Consider the following 25,772-nt stretch of genomic DNA (forward strand, 5'->3'; position numbering starts at 1 on the left):
CTTTGCCAACTCCAGATACATTTCTTTCTGGCTTTATAGTTCCTTGGCTCCTCAATATACAATGGGGAAAACAAAAGATCTCTCTGTATAGAAAACAGAGGCATATATTTAGTTGAAATCTAAGTCCCACCATTAGCTATTTGGTCTGAAAGCCTATTAGAGGCTATGTCTGTAACGTGGTATTATTTCTTCTTGTTTTATGTAAAAATGTAATCAAGTTTTATGACTCTGATTACTACCCCAAACTGTTCTACTTTTTAAAAATAAAACCTTACCTTTAGGATTATTTCTTGTCAGGAAAGAGAATGAAAGAATATTTCTCTAATCAGATTTTATTTCATTTTGGAATGCTGAATTTCTTATGACTTAGAGTTTTCCAGAGTTAATTCAGTACCATAAATATTAGCTTTCTAGTTTATCCTCTATTACCATAGTGTAGGTGTGTTATGATTTTGTGTCTGTAAATAAGTTTAGTGCTTATTCCTGACACAGCATTTTAGTGTACCTTTTAGTTCTTTAGTGTACATTTTAGTTCTTTTAATTACATTCTACTGTGTTGGGAAAAACGTCTTCTACCCTATATTATTTTCAGCTAAAGTGAATCGAAATATAAAGATATTCTAACATTAAAATGTTTGATTTTAATTGTAATTACAAAAGCTGTAGGTACCACTACTGCTCAGTCACTTTGGAAAGAAAAGTAAGGAGAATATTGTGTAGAATTAATTTCCTAAAGATTAATGATACAATTAGCGCGCTTAATTTTTTTTACTATATTGTTTCAAGTTTAAGTCTTTTAAAAGAGCTTCTTAATAATAAGTGTATAATCACATAATTTTAATGTTGAAAGGTACCACAAAAGCCATGTACACTAATTCATACTTGAACAAGAATCCATTCTATCACCTAACCTACCATAAGACTTTGTTTGAAGACTTCCAGTGAGAGTCAACCTATTAACTACAGAGGTAACCCATTCCACTTTAAGATGACATTAATTTTCAGGAAGCTTTGTCCTCCCTCTAATCTAAATTTGTTACCATGTGACATTTGCCCTCTGCTTGTATCTCTGTCCTTTGGTGCTAAGCAGGAGTAGCCTAATCCCTTTTTTATGTGAGAATCTTTCAAATAATTTAAGAAAGTTATCATGTTTCCCCTATTTTTTAAAATTTTATGTCTATTTTTAGTTTACAACATTCATTTCCACAAGATTTTTAGTTACACATTTTCTCCCAATCTTTCCCCTACCCGCCACCCAAGAACAGCAGTCCCACTCAATAACCCTTCCCCCAATCTGCTTTCTCCTATGTCCTTCTCCATTCCACCTCCAACTTTCCAGTAGGGTAAGCTGGATCTCCATACCCTAGTGTCTGTATAGCTTATTTCCTAGTGCATGTAAAAAATAATTTTTTTAAACATTTGATTTTAAAACTTTGAATTTCAAATTCTTTTCCTTCTTCCCTCTTCACCCACCCTTACTGGGAAGATAAGCAATATATTATCAAAAATTCAATATAGGTTGTATATGTGTAGTTATGCAAAACATTTCCATAGTGGATGTATTGTGAAAGACTGGCTATATTTCCCTCCCTCCTATCCCGCTCCCCCTTGTTCTATTTTCTACTTTGACTCTGTCCCTCTTCAAAAGTGTGTGGTTCTAACTACCCTTCCCCCAAATCTACCTTCCCTTCTATCATCCCCCCTCTTTTCCCCTTTCCCCTTACTTTCCTGTAGGGCAAGATACCCAATTAAGTGTGTATGTTATTCCCTCCTTAAGCCAAATTCAATGAGAGTAAAGTTAACACATCCCCTTTTGCCTTCCTGTTCTTCCCCTCCATTGTAACAGTTTTCCCTTGCCTCTTTTACATGACATAATTTACCCTATTCTGTCTCTCCCCATCTCCTCTCATTATATTCCTCTCTCACCTCTTAATTTTATTTTAAAAATTTCATCCCTTCCTATTCAATTGATCCTGTGCCCTCTGTCTATATATACCTGTACACATATATACACACTCACATATGTATTCATATGCCCATATACCCTCCTATATGGACACATATATGTATGCATACATATATATTTATATTCCCTTCAACTATCCTCATACTGAGAAAAGTCTCATGAGTTACAATTATCGTTTTTCCATGTAGGAATGAAAATAGTTCAATTTTGATAAGTTCCTTATCATTTCTTTTCCCTGTTTACTTTCTCATGCTTCTCTTGCTTCTTGTATTTGAATGTCAAATTTTCTATTCAACTCTGGTTTTTTCATCAAGAATGCTTGAAAGTCCTCTATTTCATTGAATGACCATATTTCCCCTGAAACATTATTCTCAGTTTTGCTGGGTAGGTGATTCTTGGATATAATCCTAGCTCCTTTGACCTCCAGAATATTATATTCCAAGCCCTTCGATCCCTCAATGTAGAAGCTGCTAGATTTGTGTTATCCTGATTGTGTTTCCACAATATTCAAATTATGTCTTCTTGGCTGCTTGTGATATTTTCTCCTTGATCTGGGAACTCTGGAACCTGGCTATAACATTCCTAGGAGTTTTCTTTTTGGGATCTTTTATAAGAGGTGATCAATGAATTCATTCAATTTCTATTTTACCCTCTGGTTCTAAAATATCAGGGCAATTTTCCTTGAGAATTTCTTGAAGGATGATTTCTAGGTTCTTTTTTTATCATGGCTTTCTGGTAGTTCAGTAATTTTTAAGTTATCTCTCCTGGATCTATTTTCCAGGTCAGCAGTTTTTCCAATGAGATATTTGATATTGCCTTCTATTTTTTTTCATTTGTTTGGATCTGCTTAATAGTATCTTATCTTGATTTCTCGTAAAGTCATTAGCTTTCATTTGCTCCAATCTAATTCTGAAGGAATTATTCTCTTCAGTGAGCTTTTGAAATTCCTTTTCCATCTGGAAAATTCAGCTTTTTAAGGCATTCTTCTCCTCATTGGCTTTTTGGGCCTCTTGCCATTTGAGTTAGTCTATTTTTTAAGGTATTATTTTCTTCAATCAGGTTGTTGACTCTCTTTTCCTGATTTTCTTGCATCATTCTCATTTCTCTTCTCAATTTTTCCTCCACTTCTCTTACTTGGTTTTCAAAATCCTTCTTGAGCTCCTATATGGCCTGTAAACAGTTCATATTTTTCTTGGAAGCTTTTGTTACAGGAGTTCTGACATCATTGTCTTCCTCATGTCCCATGCTTTGATCCTTTTTGTCCCCAAAATAGGAATCTAAGGTTTGACTGCTGTGCTTCCTTCGCTTGCTTTTGTTGCCACTCAGTTACTTGACTTTTGAGCTTTTTGCCATAGTAGACCTCTGCTTCCAGAGAGGAGAGCTTTGTCCCAAATTGCTGGGGTTTTCATAGCTGCTTGAGCTATTAGTTGGGTGCCCTCTCTGAAGCCTCCATGGGTTCTGGCACATGGTCACACACCCCAGGACCTTCACCCTAGACAGCAATCCAGATCCAAGCAGGTTAAAGTAGGAGTGATTACCCCTCAGAATGGTCGCTTGGTCCCCCTACAATCTTCAGGCTGGGAGCTCTGAAGCAGCAACACAGCAGTGACTTAGCATGCTTCTTGCTCCAGGGGCAGGGACCAGAATGCACCTTCCCTCCCAGTTCCAAAAGAGTTCTACACTGACCTTTTACTTTGTCTTTGGCATTTATGGGTTGCCAATTCTGGAAACTGCCATAGGTGTTGGTGATTCACTCTCCTGAAGACCTCTCTAGCTGTTGACAGTTGGGGCACCCTGGGGCTAAAACCACAGGCTCATTCATGGCTGGACTCAGCTCCCCGTGTACTGTGATGGACCCTTTCTGTGGGCCATCTGTGCTGCCTTCAGTGGGAGATTTGTTTCTTTCTGTCACTTTGTGGGTTCTGTAGCTCTAAAGTTTTTTTAGAGTCATAGTTTGTAGGTATTTGAGATGGTTATGGGGGGAGCCCACGGAGTTTTCCTGCCTCTATGCCACCATCTTGGCTCTGTCATATTTCCCCTTTTTCTTCTCTTCTCTAGACTAACCTTCCCCAATTCCTTCAACTAGTTCTCAGATTTCATGTTCTTGATATTCTTCTCAACTGTCTCCCTTTTTGGAAGTTTTTCATTCCTTTCTAAAATGTGGCACTCATAATCAAACCTAACATTTCAGGCATGGTCTGACTAGGGCAAAGTATAGTAGGGCCATTAACTTGAACATTAAAATAAAAAAAAAACAGTGACTTCTTCAGTAAGGATATTCCTTTAGTCATAAAACAATGCAAGCCTACATGCCTTAATTTCATGAATTGTTGTGGCTCTCCCACAATTCATTGTCAAGCTTTCCAAATTTAACTAGGTTCAATGAATATTTATTAAGTCTTTACTATGTTCTGGTTAATGTACTGAGACATGAATGCAAGGAAAAAGCAAAAATAATCCCTGACTTTAATGTAATCTTACGTTCTAACACAAATGACATCATGTTTATGGATTCTTTTATATAAATAGAGAGGAGATATAAGGAAATCTCAAAAGGGCACCAACATCTGGAGATCAGAAAAGGCTGCCTGCATATTTTTTTATTGTTCAGTTGTTTCAGTAGTGCCTGACTTTTCCAGATCGCATTTGGGGTTCTTGGAAAAGATACTGGAGTGATTTACCATTTTCTTCACCAAGTCATTTTATACATAAGGAAACTGAAGCAAACAGAATTAAGTCATTAATTAACAATTAATAATTAATTACCAAGTCATTGTTTAGGGTCACAAAGCTAGTAAGTGTCTGAGGTCATGTTTGAACTCACGAAGATGAGTCTTCCTGACTCAAGGCAAGGTGCTCTGTCTACTGTACCACATACCTGCCAAGCATATATTCAGAAGACAGCTTTTGAGTTTAATCTTTACAGACGTGGGGAAGAGTCACTGCAAAGGCACAGGAATTAGAGATGTAATGTCACGTAAGAACAACAGCAAGATGGCAGATGTTGATGGACCGTTAAGTACTGGAAAGGCAGGAAGAAGCTAGGTTGTAAAGAGCCTTAAATGGCAAAGAAAGGACTTTATATTTGATCCTGGAAGTAATGAGGAGCTTCTGGAGTAGGTAGGGTAACATGGATAGGCCATGTGCTTTAGGAACATCACTATTGAAGTTGTATAGAGGATGGAGTAGGGAAAGTCTTGAATCAGGGAGAACAATTAGAGAAATATAGTAGTGGTCTAGGTGAGATATAATGAGGTTGTGAAGTAGGATTACCCTGTATGAGTGGAGAAAAACGCATGTATACAGAAGATGTAAACATAGAAGTGCGAGGATTTGGCAATGGATTAGATATCAGGGGTAAGTGAGGGTGAGGAATCGTAGATGCCACTGATGTTGCAAACCTGAGTGACATGGAAGATAGTTAGTACCCTCAAGAGGGATAAGAAAGTTTGCAAGACAGTTTATGAAATAGAGGTAATTATTTTGGACATGTTGACTTTCAGATAACTATGGGGTATCCAATTTAAGGCAAAGGCAGTTATCAAAAGGCAGTTAGGGATCAACAACTAGATCTTAAGAAAAAGACTAAGACTGAATATATAGATCTGGGAATTTTCTGCATAGATGACAGTTGAACCTATAAGAACTGATAAGATTATTAAGTAAGAGAGTATAGAAAGAAAAAAGAAATGGTCCTATGGCAGAGTCTTGGAAGTCACCCACAGTTAGTTGGGGTGACGTGGATAAAGATACATGAGAAAAAACTGAGGAAACATGCCAAACATGTAGAAAAGGCCGACATCTCTTTGTCATTTCTCATGGTCAATAATATGTTTACTTAAGTCATACTCCAAATGATAAGAACCCTCTTCATTCCAGTTCTTTCCCCCCTTCTATTCCCACTTCCAGGTTTTTCTCCCCTTCTAATCCCACATGCAGGATCAAGAAGTTCATTTTGTCTTGGTATTATTCTACCTTTTAACTTCCCCCCAAATGCTGTCCCTTCCTGTTTCCATGTTGAGTTTGATATATCTCATAAAACTATTTATGTGTGTGCATATATGTATATGTTGTGTGCACGTATGTATGTTTTATGTGCATGCATGTATGTGTTCAACTTTCTTGTGTCTGATTTAGATAAAAATGAGATTTATTTGGTATTTGTTTTCTGCACTCTTTTCTGCTTTTTTTTCTCAGGGACCTTGATTAGAAAGAGAAATCCCTCTTTCTTGTCCCTCCTTTTTATATTGCTGTATTATTTTTAGCCTCCTTTTTTCTTCCCCTCTTAAAACCCTCAGAACTGGAAAAGTTCACTCCTGTGTCTTGTGATTTTCTTGTTTAACTTCCTCAGTGCTCTTTGGAGACAAAATTTTTGAAAGGACCCTTGTTTTTTTTTTCTCCCTGTATTAGGACATTAGCACTATAACATCTTTTGGGTTCTTTCAATCAATTAAATAAACTGAATTGTTGAGGGTTTTTGTTCTTGGGTTTGTATACCAAAGTTCCTACTGAACTATGTTCTCTTGAAAAGAAATACTTAAAAGTCCTCTATTTCATTAAAGGTTCATTTTCCCCCCATGTATGATGACACTCAACTTTTCTGAATAACTAATTCTTTACCATAAGCATTTTTTTTTCCTTTTTGGATATTGCATTCCAAAATCTCTTCTATGCCTAGTCTTGTGTGGTACCAGTGGTCATTTGTTGGTACTTAAACTCTTTCAGGATTCTTGCAGTGATTTTTCTTTGACATGGAAACTTAGAATTTAGGCTATGACATTCTTTAAACTTTTCCATTTTGGATTTCTTTCTGGAGATGAATAGTTGATTCATTCTATTTTCTATATTGACCTCTAATTCTAATAGAACTGTATAGTTTGAATATTTTTTTGAAATAGAAGGTTCAGAATTTTTAAAAATCATGGTTCTCAAATGATTTTTCATCGACCTGTTTCCCAAGTCACTCCTTTTTATAGCATATATTTTATATATTCTTTTTTTTTGAATTTTGCTTTTGCTTTAATATTTCTTCCTGTCTTATGGGATCATTTATTTCTGTTTGTCTATTCTAGTTTTCAGGGGGTCCATTACTTGGATCAGGTTTTGACTGAAACTTCTTTTCACTTAACAATCTTATTGTACTTTTTTATCCCTTTCTAGAAAGCACAATTTGGTTTAGTCAGACTGGCCTTGCTTCTCCTTATATATGACCCTCACTTTCTTATATCCATATTTTTTTGGTACAGGTTGTCCCCCATCACTGGAATGTACTCTGTCCTCACTTTCAACTCTGAGAATATCTAGATTCCATCAAAGATATATTCTAATAAAATCCCCTAAATGAAGCATTTCCTGATCCCCAAACTACTGATGTTTTCACCCCACCAGTCAACTTGTAATTTTTCTGCATATATTTTGTTTATCAATAAATATGTATATGTATATATGCATACATGTGCACATATAAAGAAAATAATAAAAATAAATATTTAATAGTTATTACTATCATATATAATGCATATTCTATATAATATAATAAACCATGTTATATAAATAACAAATAATTCAATAATAGTTTAGTAATAAAACAAATGTAAATTAGAACTATATTTTAGATATGTATTGTTTACATACACATGTATATACAACACAGATATACACATGTATACATGCATATACATATACACATGTGCATATATAACTATACATACATATAAATCTTGTTTTCCCTGCTAGAATGTGAGATCATTTAGGATGAGGTTTGTTTTATTCTTATATTTATATTTGTAGTACCAACACATTTCCTGGCATGTAGATGGCATGTAAATACTTATTAATTGGTTAATTGAGCAGATTTTCAGAACGTGGTTTTTAAGATGATCTTACTGATAAAAAGCAGTGTGGTTGCTAGATGCAGATGCAGTCATATTCAGTTTACACATATAAATGTCATATAGAATTAGGAAGCAGGGAGAACATGTGCTTTTTCTTTTATTGCTCATGGGCAACATTCCCTCACTACAAATTCACATGCACTCTTTAAGCTTAAATAACCATTTTATGAAATGGAAAGAATTTACAAAAAAGCATTCATTATTTATATGAGAGAATTGTTAAAGACATGTATTTATCCAGACAGCTGAAATAAAGCCAGATAAACTTACTTTAATCACCCCAAATATAGAAAAATATCCATTTACTTCTATTATGTAATGAATGCCATTCAACAAAGTTAAGTCCTTAAATATTCTAAAATCTCAAGTACTCTTAGGATCTTCAAGGATCATAAAATATATAATCAATGTTGAACCTGGGGGAAAATATTAATTAGGTAAAGTTTGGATTTGAACTTTTCAGTATTCCATCAAACTCCACATTTCTTCTTGAATCCTCTTCCTTTTACTTCCTCAAGTCCCTCCCACCCCTGATGCCATTGCTGACCTCCATTCCTGCTACAGCATTATATCGTGTTAACACTGGCTGCCTGGGATCCCCCTCTTTGGCATACCCATGGAGTTTATATTTCCTTATCCTGTCCCTTTTTCAAAATTTACCTTGCTTGGTGCTTTTTCCTTAGAGTATCGTCAATTGAATGCTTAGCTAGTTCTTAAAACCACAAAACCTTAGTATGTTAGAAAAACATAGACCTTAAAGATAATCTAATCCAATTATTCTGTTTCATATGAAAGAAAAATTAGACTCAGTGAGATAAATCAATTTACCCCAGGTCACATACTTAGTAGCTATTTCATTCTGTGTTAATTAACAGCAATGGGTTAGTGTGTAACCCCCTTTTCTACCTCCAAACCTTTACATGATGTTGTGTTTTAGCAAGTTTCTTTACTGCTCGCACTAAGAAGAGATGGAAACATCATGTATATTTCCAAGTTCTCTGAATCTGGTGTCAGGTGATACTTTTTGACATTCTTTAAATGATACTACGTAGACACTTAGAATAACCATGTCTTCCATATGTGTTATACTTTTCACCTCAGAGTGATGATTTCTCTTAATCTGAAAGTTGTTGATTTTATTTTATCTGTCCTTCCTTTTGCAAAATGGAAATCTAAGGAAGAAGGATGAAAAGGAGGTAAGTAAAGACAATAAAATACAAAACCCTACCCAATAAATAAAGTGGCCAGAATTGAAAGTTACAGAGAAATTTGATAAAAGTTTGGTCTCTGTAACACCTACACAATATTCACAGTGCTGACGTCCTCTGTAAATATGTTGGCATAGTGCTCAATCACAAAATATAACAGACTCTCTACATAGAAGACGAAAGCAAAACATTTATTCAAACAACAGAAAACCAATGCCCAAACTCAGTAAGTTGATTCCATCACAGCAACATAGAAGTTAATAAGCCATAACAGCACAGAGAATCACAGCATCCTTTAATCTTCCCACAAACCAGCATTTACTCACAAGCCTGTCTCCCTCAGGTGCATCCTCTCCTCCCTCCAGCCTCTAATTGCTCTCTATGACTCCCAGCTTCCTGTGGGCTCTGCTCCACCTCTCAGAAAACTCCTCCCACCAAAGGCTCCCTGTGATTACATTCAGCCTATTAGGGGAGAGGGTATACCTTCAAAGAAAGAAGGTCTTCAAATTCCCTTAGGCTTATTAAGGGACAGGGAAAATCTTCAAATCACATTACCATTACAGGCTCCTAGAGCCTTCATAATGATAAATCTAGCCAGCTGGAGTCTTATTTATTTTAGGCCCTGGAAATTCAAGGTGACACTTGTTAAAAATGCATAACCAGTGTATATTCTGGCTACAGGTTAAGCCATAGCTTTAAAATTTACACTGGAATATGGGAAATTATGAGTACTCATGGTAAAAAGATAGTATTTTTTGTTAAAGCTAGAGTTAGTATGAATTGAGAATTTAAATTATAGGTTGATAAAATAGTTGTATTGGGGCAACTAGGTGGCACAGTGAATAGAGCACTGGCCCTGGAGTCAGGAGGACGTGAGTTGAAATCCAGCCTCAGACACTTAACACAAAAAACTAGCCATGTGACCTTGGGCAAGTCACTTAACCCCAATTGCCCTCCAAAAAGCAAAATAGAATAAAATAAAATAGTTTTGTTTAAAAATTGTCACTTAGGGGCAGGTAGGTGGTGCAGTGAGTAAAGAGCCAGCCCTGGAGTCAGGAGGACCCGAGTTCGGTTTCGGCCTCAGACATTTAACACCCACACACACACAAACGCAAAAAACTAGCCGTGTAACCTTGGGCAAGTTACTTTATCCCAATTACCCTCCAAAAAGGCAAAAAAAATTGTCACTTAAAGAGATTTTTAGTCGACAAAGATTTTTGGATGTATATGTATACGGTGTAAATGTATTGCAATTTAATAAATTAAATCCTTGTTTTATTATTGAATGTTCCTCAATTACCCCCCAAATTTTAAACATTTTACAGATAATATGAAGACAATTATCCTTTTTTCATATACAGGATTGCTCATTTAGGTTGCTTTATAAATCAAAATGAATTTGTAAATAAACTAATTCAGAAGGACATTCCAAAACAGTGATAACAATAACAAGTAGCATTTACATAGCACTTGAGTAATTTCCAAATTTTAACTCATTTGAGCCTCACTACAACCATGGGAAGTAGGTGCTATAATATTATCCCAATTTTACAGATGAGAAGATAAGGCAAAGGTTAAGTGATTTGCCATAGGTCACACAATTAATATTGGAGGTTGGATGTAAATTCACATCTTCTTAATTCTAGGTTTAGCACCCCTGCACCATCTACCTACCCTCAAATCAAGAAAATGGTTGAACTTCTATTTTATTTTGATATGACCTGTTTAATATTTAACAACAGTAGAGAAAAACATGTTTTCAAACATTTGGGAAAGTTCTAAATTTCTCACTGATGTTAAATAAATCTCTTGTAACCTAACCTTTGTCAGTTGGTTTACCCAAGGAATGTTTGCCAGGAAAATTGCCCTCGATAGGAGCTTGGCAGTTTATTGACTATTTTTGTGTTCTTTGTTTGGCATATTCAATAATTATTTTACACTAATACTTTTTGAAAGGAAAGGTGAACAAATAGAAATACCTGGAGGTCATTTTCATGTAACTGACTTTCTCATCATAATGTTGGATGGTTGGGCTTGCCCAACCATCCAACATTATGATGAGAAATTGGTAAAGTGCTAGATGGTCTAGTCAGAACCATATTTGTCATTAGAGGTATTATTGAAGAATCAACCATATAAAACCCCTCTAATTTACAAATAGCTAGGATACTAAAATGTCATTTGTGAGTCTATTGAAACTCAGAATGAATTTTTAAATGAAAAAATGTTGTAAATTGTTTTTAAGTTCTCAGCCAAATTCTCAGAAAAATAATACTAACTGTACCATTATAAATAATTGATTTATTTAATTTTTATTACTAATTAAAAAGATTTTATGGACTAGCTTGGAAATCTTAACTCCTACATATAATATTTCCAATGAGAATATTTTATGTAAGTAATAATATGAAGAAAACTTGACACCACAAATCACATATTTCTCCCTTTTTCCCTTCCTCTTCTGTTCTTCCTCCCACCATAGCCACTTCCATATCTGTCCATCCCACATTGAGAATAGAAGGGAATAGGGAAGGAAAGAAGCATTTATTAAGTACCTTCTATGTGCTAGGGACCATGCTAAATGTTTACAGATATTATTTCACTTGATCCTCACGACAGTCTTGTGAGATAGGTGGTATTATGATTCCCATTTTACAGATTAGGAAAAGCAGACAGAGGTTAATTTAAGTACCTAACCCAGGATCACACTAGGTACCTAGTTAAGTGTCTCAGGCCATATTTGCACTCAGATTTTTCTGACTCCAGACCCAGAGCTATCTCCATTGTGCCACCTTGTTGCCTGGGAAGGAAACAGAATAGCACAGTGAGCATATCTCCACTTAATTATGTATGATATTGACCCAGGGGCACTTTTTTTTAACTGTCTGTTTTTGTGGGGTAGTAAAGATTCCTATTTACAGTATGGCTATTTATTTTGCTGTTATTAAATTAGAGCTTGTCTGTATCATGTATGAGGATCTAATAATCTACTATAAAATATTTTATTTGTATTTTATCACTTTACCCAAATGCCTTTCCATTCATTATCTATCATGGGAATTTATTTGCCTACTTAATGAAGACAGTTTTTAGTGTAGAGCAGTTATAACTAGACATGTGATTTGTCAGTGAGGAATGAAAAAAAAGCATAGGTGTCTAATACATTGTTACCCAAGGGTTGATTTTAATCTCTCATCTTTTCACATTGATGTTGATATGAAATGATATTTTTATGCTGACACAGAATTTTGGTTTAATCAAAACTAAAATACAAGAGTCAAGAATATCAGAATCCTAATTACAAAAGAAACTGAGTTTCTTTCTAATTCTCTGGCCTTAATCCAAAGTACTTACTTTTGTTTATATAAAGTTTGACAGCAAGATTTAAGTTAACATAACAGATGTTGAGATATACTTTTCAAATAGTAGCAGGTGCTTAATAAATATTTGTCAGATTGAATCAAATTTTCTTATGTATTTACTTGAGAGAGAGGTACCATAAAAACTATATAGAAAACTGGCTTTGGAGTTAGGGAAAAATGAGTTTAAGTCCTATTTCAGAGACATGTTAACTCAGTGACCTTGGATAAATCACGTAATCTGTCTCCCAACGATCTATCATTATAATTTGCAGAGACAGTGCTGACCTGAATAATAGAGTTTCTTATCAGGGTTTTCCTATACCAGTGAAATTACAGGTGTGGTTTAACGCATAATCCTGTAGACTAATCAAATAATCATGTGTAATGGAGAATCTAAACTTCTTAAAGTCTGTGGGAAAAGTTGTAGGATGCTATTTCCTGTCTTTTTTATTTTTGGCAAATAAAATGTCAGCTCTTCCTCCTATATCTCCTCTGACTCATTTCTGAAAATAGTAGTCAATAAGAGTAACTGAAAAGGAGTTGGATTAAAAGAAAAGAGACAAAGAACCAGTTTATACACATTGCTTATAAAAGTTATAAATTGTTTATAAAAATGTCATAAAATGCATTTTCACTTAAAATTTACCCATAGTAGATTGTGTAGATTATATAGGGATATATTTTAAAAACATTCACTTTTATAATAGGTGTGTATGAAAAATAGGTGTCCATTTTAAAAACGGATTCCTCGTTACTAAAATTTAATTATAAAATAATTTAATCTCCATGCAAACATTGGAGAAATTTTGGTAGATGGGTTACAAATACATGAAAAAACTTTTATATGTAGATTGATATCTATTTTTGGTAGATAATCCTAGAATGTACCCTATATTGTTTGTCTATTTCTGTAAGTAATATAAATACACATGTGTTTATATATCTACCTATCATATTCCTTCCTTTCTTCCCTCTCTCCTCCCCTTCCTTCCCTCTTAATTTTTTTTTTTTTTGCTTTTTGGAGGGCAATTGAGGTTAAGCAACTTGCCAAAGGTCACATGGGTAGTTTTTGTGTTGTGTCTGAGTCCAGATTTGAACTCAGGTCCTCCTGAATCCAGGGCTGGTGCTCTATTCATTGAGCCACCTAGCCACCCCCCTTCCCTCTTAATTTGCAGTTAACATTTGGTAGCACAGATGATAGAGAACTGGGTGTGGAGTCAGGAAGTCCTGAATTCAAATTCATCATTAGATACTTACTAGCTGTGTGACCCTGGGCAATTCATTTAACCTTATCAGAACTGAGTTTTCTCAACTAAAAAATGCCAAAAATAATACCACCTATCCCACAAGGTTCTTGTGAGAGTAAAATAAACTGGTATTTTTGAAAACATTTAGTGCAGTTCCAGGCCCATAATAGGTACTATATAAATGCTTATTCCCTTTTCCCTATCCATATGCATGTGTGTATATATACATACATATAGATACACACATACATACATGTATGCATGTCTGTATATGTTGATATATTTATGTCTATATCCATATGCATGCACATATATTTTCATTAATTGAGTAGAATCAGATCATAGATGACTTTGAAAACAAACCAGAGATGGGAAAAAATTGAAAAACATTTAATGGGACTTAGATCCAAAAGTTCTTTCTAAGAAGTATTTATGTGTTGATATTAAGTATAATGGACTGAATTGGGTAGAGGTCAGAATTAGGCAGCCCAACTGAAAGGCTCCTACAATGATCTTGGTGAGATAACAAAGTAGGAGGGAGGTTAGTTTTCTTTTTAGGTAGAGGTAGGTTTGGGAGAAAGATGAGTTCCATTTGGTACATGCTTAGTTTGAAGTACTAATGAAAGATCCTAGTGAATTTTATGTAGAAGATGGAAGCTCCAGCAAGAGGACAGAAATGAAAGTTTCATTTAGCAGTCTTCACTAGAATATAAGCTATTAAGAGTAGGGACTGTTTCATTTTTGTCTTTGTGTTTCCAGTGCCTAGCGCAATAGTTTGAATGGCATTAGTACTTAATAAGTGCTCCTTGAATTGAATTCAGCAAAGGGGAAAAAAGTTGGAGCCAAGTGAATGGATAAACTTTCTGAATGAGAAAGAAAGATTAAAGAAGACTAGAGAATCAAAAATGGAACCTTAGTGTGGATGTTTGTTGTTAGGTTTATGGTTGGAGGTCAAGAGGAGGAAGAAAAGAGCCCTTAAAAGTCAGAGGGTAGAAGATGAATTAGGATAGTGCTTTGTTAGAGAATGCAAGGGTGAAAAGAATTTCAAGGTCAGGGGGTGGTCAGCAGTATGAAAAATATAGTAGGGAATATTTTGTTCTAGATAAATTATTATTCCTTAAATCATAGAAATGGTGCAATAAAAATAGAGCATAAAAAATGCAGGAACCAGCCTTCATTTTTACCAAATGTTCCCTTTATATATATATATTTACTAAGCATTGATAGGAGTATATGTGTTTGTGTATGTGTGTGTGTGTGTGTGTGTGTGTGTGTGTTCATGTTCTCAATACCTGGCAAACATACCTGAATTATACTTAAAAAATGAACACTTGGTAAAAGTGGAGACTTCTTCCTGCCTTTATGTTCTTTTTTTATTGCACCATTTCTTTTTGTTGTTTATCCTTTGTTCTCTTAGAGGACCATGACTGTGGGAAAGTTATATCATGATTTGCAAGTGAACCAGCCTCACTGTCTCGAGCCCTCTGGGCCAGTGGTAGGTTAAGACAACTAGAGATGAGTTTGGATACAGTAGGATACCTTGGTCTTTTAAGTTAAGGTCTTTCTCAGGTCTTAGTTTGTATAAGGCAATGCCCATTCAGTGATTGAGTCTAGGTAAGAAATGAGGCAAAGAATGGCCTCTTTTACCTAGTTAAAAAAGAAATTAATCTGGAAGGGGAAAAGACAACACATAGAAAGAAGGTAAAAGTGACCAGTGAATTAAAGAATAATAATTCACCTAGGACAAAATATTCCATGCTATACTATATAAATTTTTGTGTGCACACATGCAGTATTTTTTTTTCTGACAGTTGTTCTTCCAAAAAAACCTTTTAAAATGTAAGATGGAGGGGTGGCTAGGTGGCACAGTGAGTAGAGTGCCAGCCCTGGAGTCAAGAGGACCTGAGTTCAGATCCGACCTCAGACACTTACCAGGAAAAAAACAAAACAAAACAACTAGCCTTGTGACCTTAGACAAGTTACTTAACCCTAATTGCCCTCCAAAAAAAAAAAAGGCAAAAAAAATGTAGGATGGTATTTCCAGTGCAGATCACATGGAAGAGCCTAAGAATTCTAGTACTTGTTAATACATAGTTTTGAGGTTATGTGCAAAGTATATAGTTAAAAAATATTGCTCTTTTGGTGTCTACTATAATGGAACATTTCCTGTTTTAAAAGTCATAGTTATTGCTTTAATAATTTATAAATAATTAGTGGTAATTGTTGACATAGTCTCTCTTTCAATGTTTTTTAGACATCTAGTAATGGAAGACACTCAGTTCGCATTACTGGCCTAAGTACTATTGATTTCCGTGCTGGCTTTTCAAGAAAACCAACACTAGACTTCAAAAAAACAGTTACCAGACCAGTCCAAGGTTTGTACATTCTTTCCTTATATTGACAGAAAGATGTAAATTGAAAACATTTCTTGGTTATTGTACTTATTCCAGTGGTATTGTGTGCTTTTATTACATGAGATACAATCAGATCAACTCAAAGTCATTGCCAGCTCTAAATAATGTAAAAAAGTAGAAATACCATATAAAATATCTTGCACATTTCCTCTCCTAATGATTACTTTCTTGATCTATATATCCTGATCATATAATTTTTTGCGTATTTTAGTTTTATTTAGTTTTATTTTCATTGGGATGATTATATATATATAAATAACTGAAATATCAGAATCATAGAATTTTAACATCAAATGTGATCTCAGCATCATGTGTTTCCTTTCAAGTTTTCACTTCTTCAAACTAAAGCTACACAGTTCTTTAAGTCTATCTTCATAGATAGTAAGAAATAAAGACTTTTCTACTTATTAAATATCCTCCCTAAAATTCAGTATTCATAACCGATTACAATAACACAGATATAATCGAACCAGGGTATTGTCACCTCCTCATTCCTAGAAGTTATGTCCATTTTAATGTAGCCTAAGTTACCATTGACTTTGTTAGCTAAAGGCACATTTTAAATTCATATCAAAAAACATTGATTCATATGAAAAACTTAGCAGTGTTCATTCATGTTCAAAGAGGGGGACTTAATCCTGCTGGCTTACTCTACCTTTTTATATATCCACAAAATTTCATGCTATGTTTATTCTGTCCAGAAATAGAACACAAAAGGAAGGATATTTCTTATGCCATTATGCTGTTTTCATTGTGGCCATGGAAGTTTGAATAAAAATCATAAATCTTCCAAAATGTCCATGTAGACACCTCTATAACAAAATGTTACATTTATGTTTTATTTTTTAAATAATACATTAATGTATTAAAATATTATAGAAATGATTATACTTGGTTTTCTAAATAGTTTTTCTGATCAAGGATATATTCTTTCACATAAAATGATGATACTTATCTTTAAGGAATAGTTGGCAATAAAAACTATATATTCAAACTATATATTATGTAAGCATTCATGTACACATATACATATGTATACATGGGAATATGGGTATATACATGTATAATATACACACATAGCTTTTTATATATATACATATGTAAGTAAATACGAATATAACAATATATTATATGATATGTGTCATGTTTATCATACACATACATATACATGTAGACAGGTGAATATGTGTATATGTTTCCATGAGTATACATGCATTGTATGTGTGTATATGTGTATTGTATACACACACTGTATATGTGTATATGTGTGTGTGTATCTCACGGTGGATAGAGTGCTGTATTTAGAGTCGAGAAGACTTGAGTTCAAATACGACCTGGCTACATGCATGACCCTTAGGAAGTCACTTAGCCTCTGTCTACTTCAATCTCTTCAACTGGAAAATGGGAGAAATAACAGCACCTAACTTCCAGGGTGGTTGTTACAATTAAATGATAAAATTTTTGCAAATTGCTTAGCACAGTGCCTGGCACACACTTATAAATGCTTGTTCCCTCTCTCCTTTCCTACTTTAACAGCAAAAGCCAAAGCTTTATATCAAAACATAAGTACAGGATAAGTGCTTTTCCAAATAAATATTTCTTTTTGTAGGTATACCTACATATGTACTTTTGAATACCTCTGGGATAGCTGTTCCAGCCAGAGTGGATCGTCTTGAACTTCTGAGTATTTCTGGAGATCCTCTTAAAACTATTCCTGTTAAATATTATCCAGATCGAAAACCTTATGGCATATGGAACATTTCTGACTTCATTCCACCAAATGAAGCTTTTTTCCTTAAAGTAACAGGTTATGATAAGGATGATTATCTTTTCCAAAGAGTTTCAAGTGTGTCATTCTCTAGTATTGTTCCAGGTAAGTAATTCTTAAGGATTTTGAATATTTGTATGTGAATAAATTAATGCAGGAAAGTTGTCTTATAGAACATTAGTGGGCTAGCAGTTAGTTTACTATGCATCTAAATTGATTTCTTCTACTAATGTATTAGTCATTTGGGTTAATTATTTCTATCACCTTTTCTATAAAATAGAATCTTCTATGACTGTTGAATGCTTACGCAGAATTCACTCACAATGTAGTGAAGTCTATTTTGACATTTATAAGATAATTTGATAAATTTAACTAATCAATCTGATCCCAAAGAATATACTTTAGCCTAAATTATCCAATTTTACTATGTGTATTTCAGATTAGAACATGTAATTCCAGTTCTTAGCTATTTTTGTTTAATTAACATTTAATTCAATTAACAGTTGAACATTTTATTCAGTTAACAGAGAAGCTCAAGAATGGCTGTGGACTCTTGGTTATTGGAGGGACAGAGTTCACACAATTATGAATTATATGGTAAAACCAGCTTATGTTACCAACTTAAATATGTAAGCAGTTTTTGTTTATGTGACTGCAGAATTGTCCTTGAATCAACCCAACCATACCTTTAAAATCTCAGTAATTAACCTTTGTTTTTTTAAATAGCAGCATAATTGACAGAATACAGAAGCAGATTCATAATCAGGACCTGACAAACCAGAGCTCTTGCCCCAGGGCATGGAAATTTAGAGGTTACACAATTTAAAATGAAGATTTTAAAATATTGTGGAATATTTACATTTTTTACATTTGCTTTTTGACAACACATGCACTCCTTTAGCAGCATGGAAACAACTCAAACTGAGCTGCTCACCGACTTGTAAAGAAGACTAATTCACTAAAATTGATTTGAGACCAGTTAAATAATATAGTGGATAGAATGTAAGACTTGGAGTCAGGAGTACTTGAGTTTGAATCCTATCTCATATAATGCTAGCTATGTGGCCCTGGGCAAGTGATTTAACTCTTCGACTACTCAGTTTCTTCACCTCTAAGTTGAGAAGGTTGGATTTGATAGCCTCTAAGGTGCCTTACAGGTCTATCCATGATCATTGGAGTTTACAGAAATAAGATACTGTTAGATGGAACGCATTGTATTTTATAACACCCATATATGAACTACTGTGGCAGTTAATCTGTCTTTCTACTTATTTTGTCTTAATTACTTTTAAATTGTTTTTACTTAATGGATTACAAATTTGATTGGAAGGGTTATTTTGTTTTATTTGGCCTGGAGGTGCTACTTGCCCTGCATGTGTTATCTCCCCTCATAATCAAAGTGCTAATTATTGCTCTATTCAGGATTATCAGCTTCTCTGGTTGTGATGCTATGTAGGACAATAGCTGAAAAAATGCAACTCAACTAGCTATGAGTTTAGTAAGTATTTAATATCAGTGGAAGTAGGACAACCCTTAAACTTTTTCATATGTAATGTTCTGAGACCTTCATTGTGTCATATTTTGCAGTCTCTAGCAGTAGACAGATAGTAATGGCCCCATGGAAATGTTTGCAAAACTTATGGGTTTAGACTCTTTAAGGAAATATTTTTAATGGAATATTTGCTGAATGTCAGTAATTGGATTATCAGTGATTCCCTGTAATAATGTCACAGTTACATTTGTGAATATTGGTAAGTAGTCAGAATTAGGATGGCCTTTTAACATATAATGGGTTTTTTTCTTCCTCCAGATGCTCCCAAAGTTGCAATGCCCAAGAAAACTCCAGGATACTACCTTCAGCCAGGCTATATTCCTTGCTCTGTAGAAAGTCTTCTGCCTTTTACTTTGCGTTTTGTCAGAAATGGGATGACGCTAGGAGTGAACCAGTACTTGAAGTATGTAACAATTATCAAATATAAAGTTATATGTCATTAAGGAAATCTGAATTAAATTGCATTATTATTCTACTGCAATTTTTCCCCCAAGGGAAGGGATGGTACAGCCAAAAATTCTGTTTTAATGTCCTGTTTCAGTATAAACATAGCTATTCTTTCATTGGGTGATGTTGCTGGAATGAAATCAGGACACACTGAAGTACATATGGTTATTTCATATAAAAATATCACGAGACATTGATCATAACCTATTCTTTGTGAAAACATATCACTGTCTGTTGGCATCTGATACCCATTAAATACATTAGATTTCCTTTAAAACTTACACAATAGTAATAAAAAGGACTTACCTATTATGGTCCCAGATTTTCTTGATTGTGCCCTCTCCAAAGTGTAGCATTTCTTACTCTGAAGCAATAAGGCAAAATGTACTTGTAGGCAATGATCCAACTTGATGCTTTCAAGAGAGGAACACATTTTTGGATGGGGGAAACACAAACTAAAATAAGGAATTTAATTAGGAAAATTTAGGCAAGCATTTAGAAACTAGTAAGGACAGGGAAAAGGAGACATTTAGGGAAAAAATAAGGAAAGGATTTCCCCTCCACCTTCCTGCCATAAAACAGAGTATATTTTAGAAGAAAACTGAAGAATAATGCCTTATGTAAGTTTAACATTGCTAATCGAATATAGGATAAATAAATTCTATAAACCACTGTAAATAGTTGGTCATGTTAGATTGTATAGGATATGTTTAAGTGAAGAGTGACAACAGAGACATTCATTAACCATTTTGTAAAATTTTCCTTTCTTTGATGAATAAACTGCATAATTGTCAGTGCTTTTTCACATAGTATGACTTGGTTATTTACTTAATCTCATATTTAATGATCTAGTAACATAAATGACTAATCAAGTCAAATACTCACACTACATAACTGAGTGATGTAGTCAAATGATAAGGATTCTTCAAATTTAAATAGCATTTTTTGACAGGGGCACTTTGGATACAGACATTAACTCATTAATTCCAAAACACCCTGGGAATAAAGTCATAAGTATTTCATCCTTTTTTTCTATAATTATCATTCATTGAGAATTAATCTGTTCTGGTTGAGTGTTTTAATAAATTCTTTGCATGAGAGAAGCTAAAGAGAGGCAGGTTTAGTTAATGGACATTCCAGGGATCCCAACAGAGTCTTGCTTATAAATACACAGGAACTGGGTCTTACTATCTGACAATGGAGGGGCTCCTTCACGTCACACACAGTAGTAGGACTCAGGATCAGGATCACTGACTTAGAGATTGACTTTAGAGAGACTTTAGAGTTAGTTTGGAATTTTGTCTAATTCGTCTAAGGTCCAGAGAGCATGGTTGACTTACCCTATGAGACCTAATTAGTAAATGTCAGAGATAGGATTTGAACTTGGGTCTTTTGACAACTCCAATTCTAGTGATCCATCTTTCTACAATACCATGCTCCATCCAATTTGCTAATAATGTAATTTATTCAAGGTTTCCTGATTGTTAGGGATATGAAGTTTCGTATTTCTTGTGTATTTGACATGCTATGGGAGGCAGCAGATAATGAGTCTGGATTAAGGGTGCTTACATTTGCTTCTCTCATTTCTCAAGGCCATCTCTAAAACAAAACAAAACAAAAACATCTACTCACTGAGGGAGGCCCAGTGGGTTTAACACAAGCTGAACTTTGGTTGATTTACTCAAATATGTTGACCTTTATTATAATAAAAAGGATATTTTCTAGATTTGAATGAAATAGGCTTTGAATTTTCAGTCCTGTAATGTGAATTTTTTAGTACATCTGGACTGTGAGAGTGTTTTCATAGTTAATTGAGGAGAATAGTGGCAAGAAGAGGGGAGGGATAATTTGCTGGATGCCTTTCCCAGTTTTATCATCTGATTCTGATAGAGATTTACTGTATATACCTCATATAGTAACCATGGTCCCAAAGGTCAAAAGTATAGTTTAAAATAATATTCAGCACTTCTCTACAATCTGTTATCTTGATAGTTATCATGATAAAAAGCTTTACTTTCTAAATGTTGATCAGAAGTTAGAGATATAAAGTTGTTATATATTAGATTTTGTTGGTTTTTTTCAATAGTTACTGAGAAGTTTTTCTTTATTTTTTCTTTCAGGGAATCAGCAAGTGTGAGTTGGGACATTGAAAAAGTTACCTTGTCAGATGAAGGTTACTATGAATGTGAAGCTACTAGCACTGCAGGGATTGGTCGTGCAGAAACCTTTTTTGATGTTTCAGGTGAGTATCAGTTAATTCTTCTGCACCAGAAAGCATATTGTTTTATGTATTATCTGATTAAGTAATGTGGGTTTATTTAACATAAACCTCGTTGTTATACAATTGGGATAGTTTTCATAGAAACAACTACTTTTTTTTTGAAAGAATAAAATTGCTTAATGGATGGGGCTTATTCTGTTCCTAAGAATGTCAAATCTGATTCATGTGTGTGTATACACATACACACATATATGTGTGTGCTCTCATATATATGATGACATATCTATGATATATGTTTATACATATATGTGTAATTAGACATATATTGTATATAAATACAATAGTAGATACTAGATGATACTTTGCCAGATGAGTAAATACCAGTAGAGGAAGTCTTTTTGCTTGGCCACCTCAGTAAATGATGTATCTCAATTAGAATTTTTCTTGTGCCCCTCCTCTTCCTCTCTCCCTCCCTCCCTCCCTCCCTCCCTCCCTCCCTCTCTCTCTCTCTCTTTCTATCTTTTTCTTTCCCTCTTTTCTATATATATGTGTATGTTTATACATACATATACACATATACACACATAAGCATACACCACACACACACACACACACACAATGTCCCAAAAGTCTTGGTCTAGTTTAAAACTTTAATATTACCAGAACAATAAATCCTACAAACCTACAAAAGCATAATCTGAAATTTTAATTACTTTATTGATTTGCATTTATTTTGTTTTGTAAATTTTGAATAATAAACTTGTAATTTTATGTATTGCGTGACATGTTCTGGATGATAGTTTCCCAGATGGGTAGATACTAATGGAGGGGCTCCTCTTGCTTAACCACCTCAGTCACTTGATGTATCTTAATTGAGCTTTTTTTCTTGTGGGGACACATCAAAAGTATTGTGAATGCATCACAACTTTGTTCTTTGAGTAATTTTGGGATATGATTGTAATGAAATTCTATTCTTCATTGAACAACAGCTGATGAAAATTTTTGCAAAGTCAAAAAAATGAATGAGAGCAACATCTATCTAGTACAAGAAAGTGGTTATGTTAAATTTTAATTTAAAAATAAGTATTTTGGATATTGAAATAATTAACCTTTTAAATGTTGTATTTTGTAGGTTTTATGGCATTTTTACTTCTGAAGCTATTAAAGTTTAAAATCACAACAAGATTTTAGAGATACTTTATATTTTCAGATTTAGAAAGCAACTGAAAGGAACTTTACTTTTTTTTTACTAGAATAGTGAAGCATAGGAAATTATCATTTCAAATTTATGTACTGTCTTTCTCTAAAAAATATATAACATTTTACAAAAGATTCTAAGAAACAAATGGAAATCTTCATTACATCTTAATGAGATAGAATGCAAAAATAATGACAGAAAAGCTTTTTTGCAGGGAATATTGTTTAATTATCCTTCTTCTTCAAGGTTCTCTTAGACGGCATCCAGGCTGCCACTGGAAATGCAGGCTACAATTTTAGACATTCAGCCTGTCTGGAACTAGACATTTACCTAAATCTTAGTTGTAATACAATTAATTGATTCTTACCATGTGTAATGGCATATTGTTTTTACAACCCGGCAAATAATAGAAACCAGGTATTTCTTTGTCAGAGTAGCAGTTCTATTTTAATTCTGTACTCCCTGAATCTGCTTTTGTACCCATGCATACATATTTTTAAAACAACTTAAGACAAAAACTTTTTTTGAAATAATATATTATGCTTATATCATTATTTATTGTTTTTATAAATAAATCACTTTTGAAATATAGCATGGTAGCATATAATTAAAGAAAGCAAATCACTTGTTCTGCAATCAAAACTACCTGTATAATGTCTTTCTCTTAGAAAAATACAGTTTGTCTTCTAAAAAATTTCCATTTTAGCAAGTTGATGTACTTGTTATGAACTACACATTTTTTCAACTGCTGTAATTATGGAAGGAATTGGAATGGTGTCAACATTCTTCTGCTTCTGAGAAAACAAACACTTGTGCTCTTGGTTTTTCCTTCCCAGCAATATTACTTTAAGTGAAGGAGAATAGTGAAGTAGTTTAAGGGAAGAGTAGATTCAGACATATAGCTTAAATGAGAAGACAGTCAATTCCAATAAAGACTTGTGAACTCACCTTAATGAGTTCTAGTTATATGTCCTTTACATATGTATGTGATCTGTACAGACCTATTTTCAGTCTTTCTACACAGATGTGTCTATATGTAAAATGCACATATCTACATATATGTATATATTAGAACCAGATCTAGACTAAGAATTCCTAATTATTCCATTTTCTTTCAAAGGCATGGACATACATCAAAATTGTGTCTTTCTGTGTGTGTATATGTGTGATCTCGGAGTTAAAAGGAACTTCTTAAGCCATCTAGTTGAATGCATATCTGAACAAGAATTGTTCTTCTACAAAATATACAAGAGGTTATCCAAGCTTTCCCTGAAGGCCTCCAAGAAAGAGGATTCCATTACCTTCCAAAGCAGACCGTTGTATTTGGCAATAATTCTAGTTGTTAGGCACTATTTCCTTACCATCAAACCTAAATTAGCCTTTTTGCAACTTTACCTGTTGCTGAATTAGTGTTATTCACTAGGTTTTTAGGACTTTTAAAAATTACATTATCAGAGGATCATAGATTTTGAACTAAAAGAGTTCTGTCAGACCATCTAATTCAACCCCTTCATTTAATAGATGGGGAAATTGAGAGATTAAGTATTTTATCCAACATCATAGAGTATTAAGTGGCAGAATTAGGATTTAAAGGAAGACTATATGACTCCAAGTTGGTTTTTTTCATACCTATTTCCTACATTTGCCAGAACATACCTTTTCAATCTTCTTCATCTAACTTTTCTACAGGGTTATGTCTTCTTTTGTACCCTCCAGAATATGATGTATTGCTGTGCTTTTTGTGCAGTGAATTTTAATAAATTCATCATAAAAATGTTGATTTCAAGTCTAAATGAATGAAAATGATTCTTGAATTCCTGACCTGTGCCTTTTGATTTCATACAGAGCCCCCTCCTGTCATCCAAGTGCCTAACAACGTGACCGTTACTCCTGGAGAACTAGCAACCTTGACGTGCTTTGCCATAAGTGCAGTGCCTTACAACCTTACTTGGCAGAGAAATGGTAGAGATGTCAGACTGGCAGATCCATCTCGGATCAGGATTCTAACCAACCTCTCCTTGGAGATAAATAGTGCAAAATTCACTGATGCTGGAGAATATAATTGCATGGTTTCTAATGAAGGGGGATCAACAATGGCTTCAGTCTTCCTCTCTGTGCAAGGTATTGTACTGGAAGTTTTCTGAACTGTGGTGTTTTGAATTTTTGTTTTTTTCTTCATTGCATCTCATAATTAATCAAGCCTTTGCTTCCCCAGCCCTTCCCCACCTCCCACCCTATTAACTGAGTATACATTTCTCCAGGTATTTAAAAATTGTAAATATGAATGGAAGAATATTATGTCTATATTTCTTAAATGGGTTCTACTTCTCTAAATTTTTATTGGCATCAAAATTATATCCAAAAAATAGTCATTTAGTATATTTAGATTCTCTAGCCTATGATCACACCATGGACCTATGTTCATATCAGTTCAGATACTTCCTCCATAGGTTCAGATCTCAGTTGATCCAAACTTTCTTGTCTTATTCACTTCT

At 34.1% G+C, this 25,772-nt stretch overlaps 1 protein-coding gene across 1 annotated transcript in view; it reads left to right on the forward strand.

Annotated features, from left to right (window-relative positions):
* Window positions 1–25,772, forward strand: part of HMCN1 (hemicentin 1) — a 514,591-nt gene that overhangs the window by 190,974 nt on the left and 297,845 nt on the right. Inside the window, exons 7-11 of the mRNA XM_069074427.1 lie at window positions 15,932–16,052; window positions 17,701–17,964; window positions 19,670–19,814; window positions 21,979–22,100; window positions 25,123–25,398. Coding sequence (XP_068930528.1) covers window positions 15,932–16,052; window positions 17,701–17,964; window positions 19,670–19,814; window positions 21,979–22,100; window positions 25,123–25,398 — 928 coding nt within the window. The remainder of the gene's footprint in view (window positions 1–15,931; window positions 16,053–17,700; window positions 17,965–19,669; window positions 19,815–21,978; window positions 22,101–25,122; window positions 25,399–25,772) is intronic.

This window comes from Petaurus breviceps, unplaced genomic scaffold (assembly GCF_028583685.1).
Source record: "Petaurus breviceps papuanus isolate PSGF00001 unplaced genomic scaffold, PetGlider_PUasm1.0 90895, whole genome shotgun sequence".
Lineage (NCBI taxonomy): Eukaryota > Metazoa > Chordata > Mammalia > Diprotodontia > Petauridae > Petaurus > Petaurus breviceps.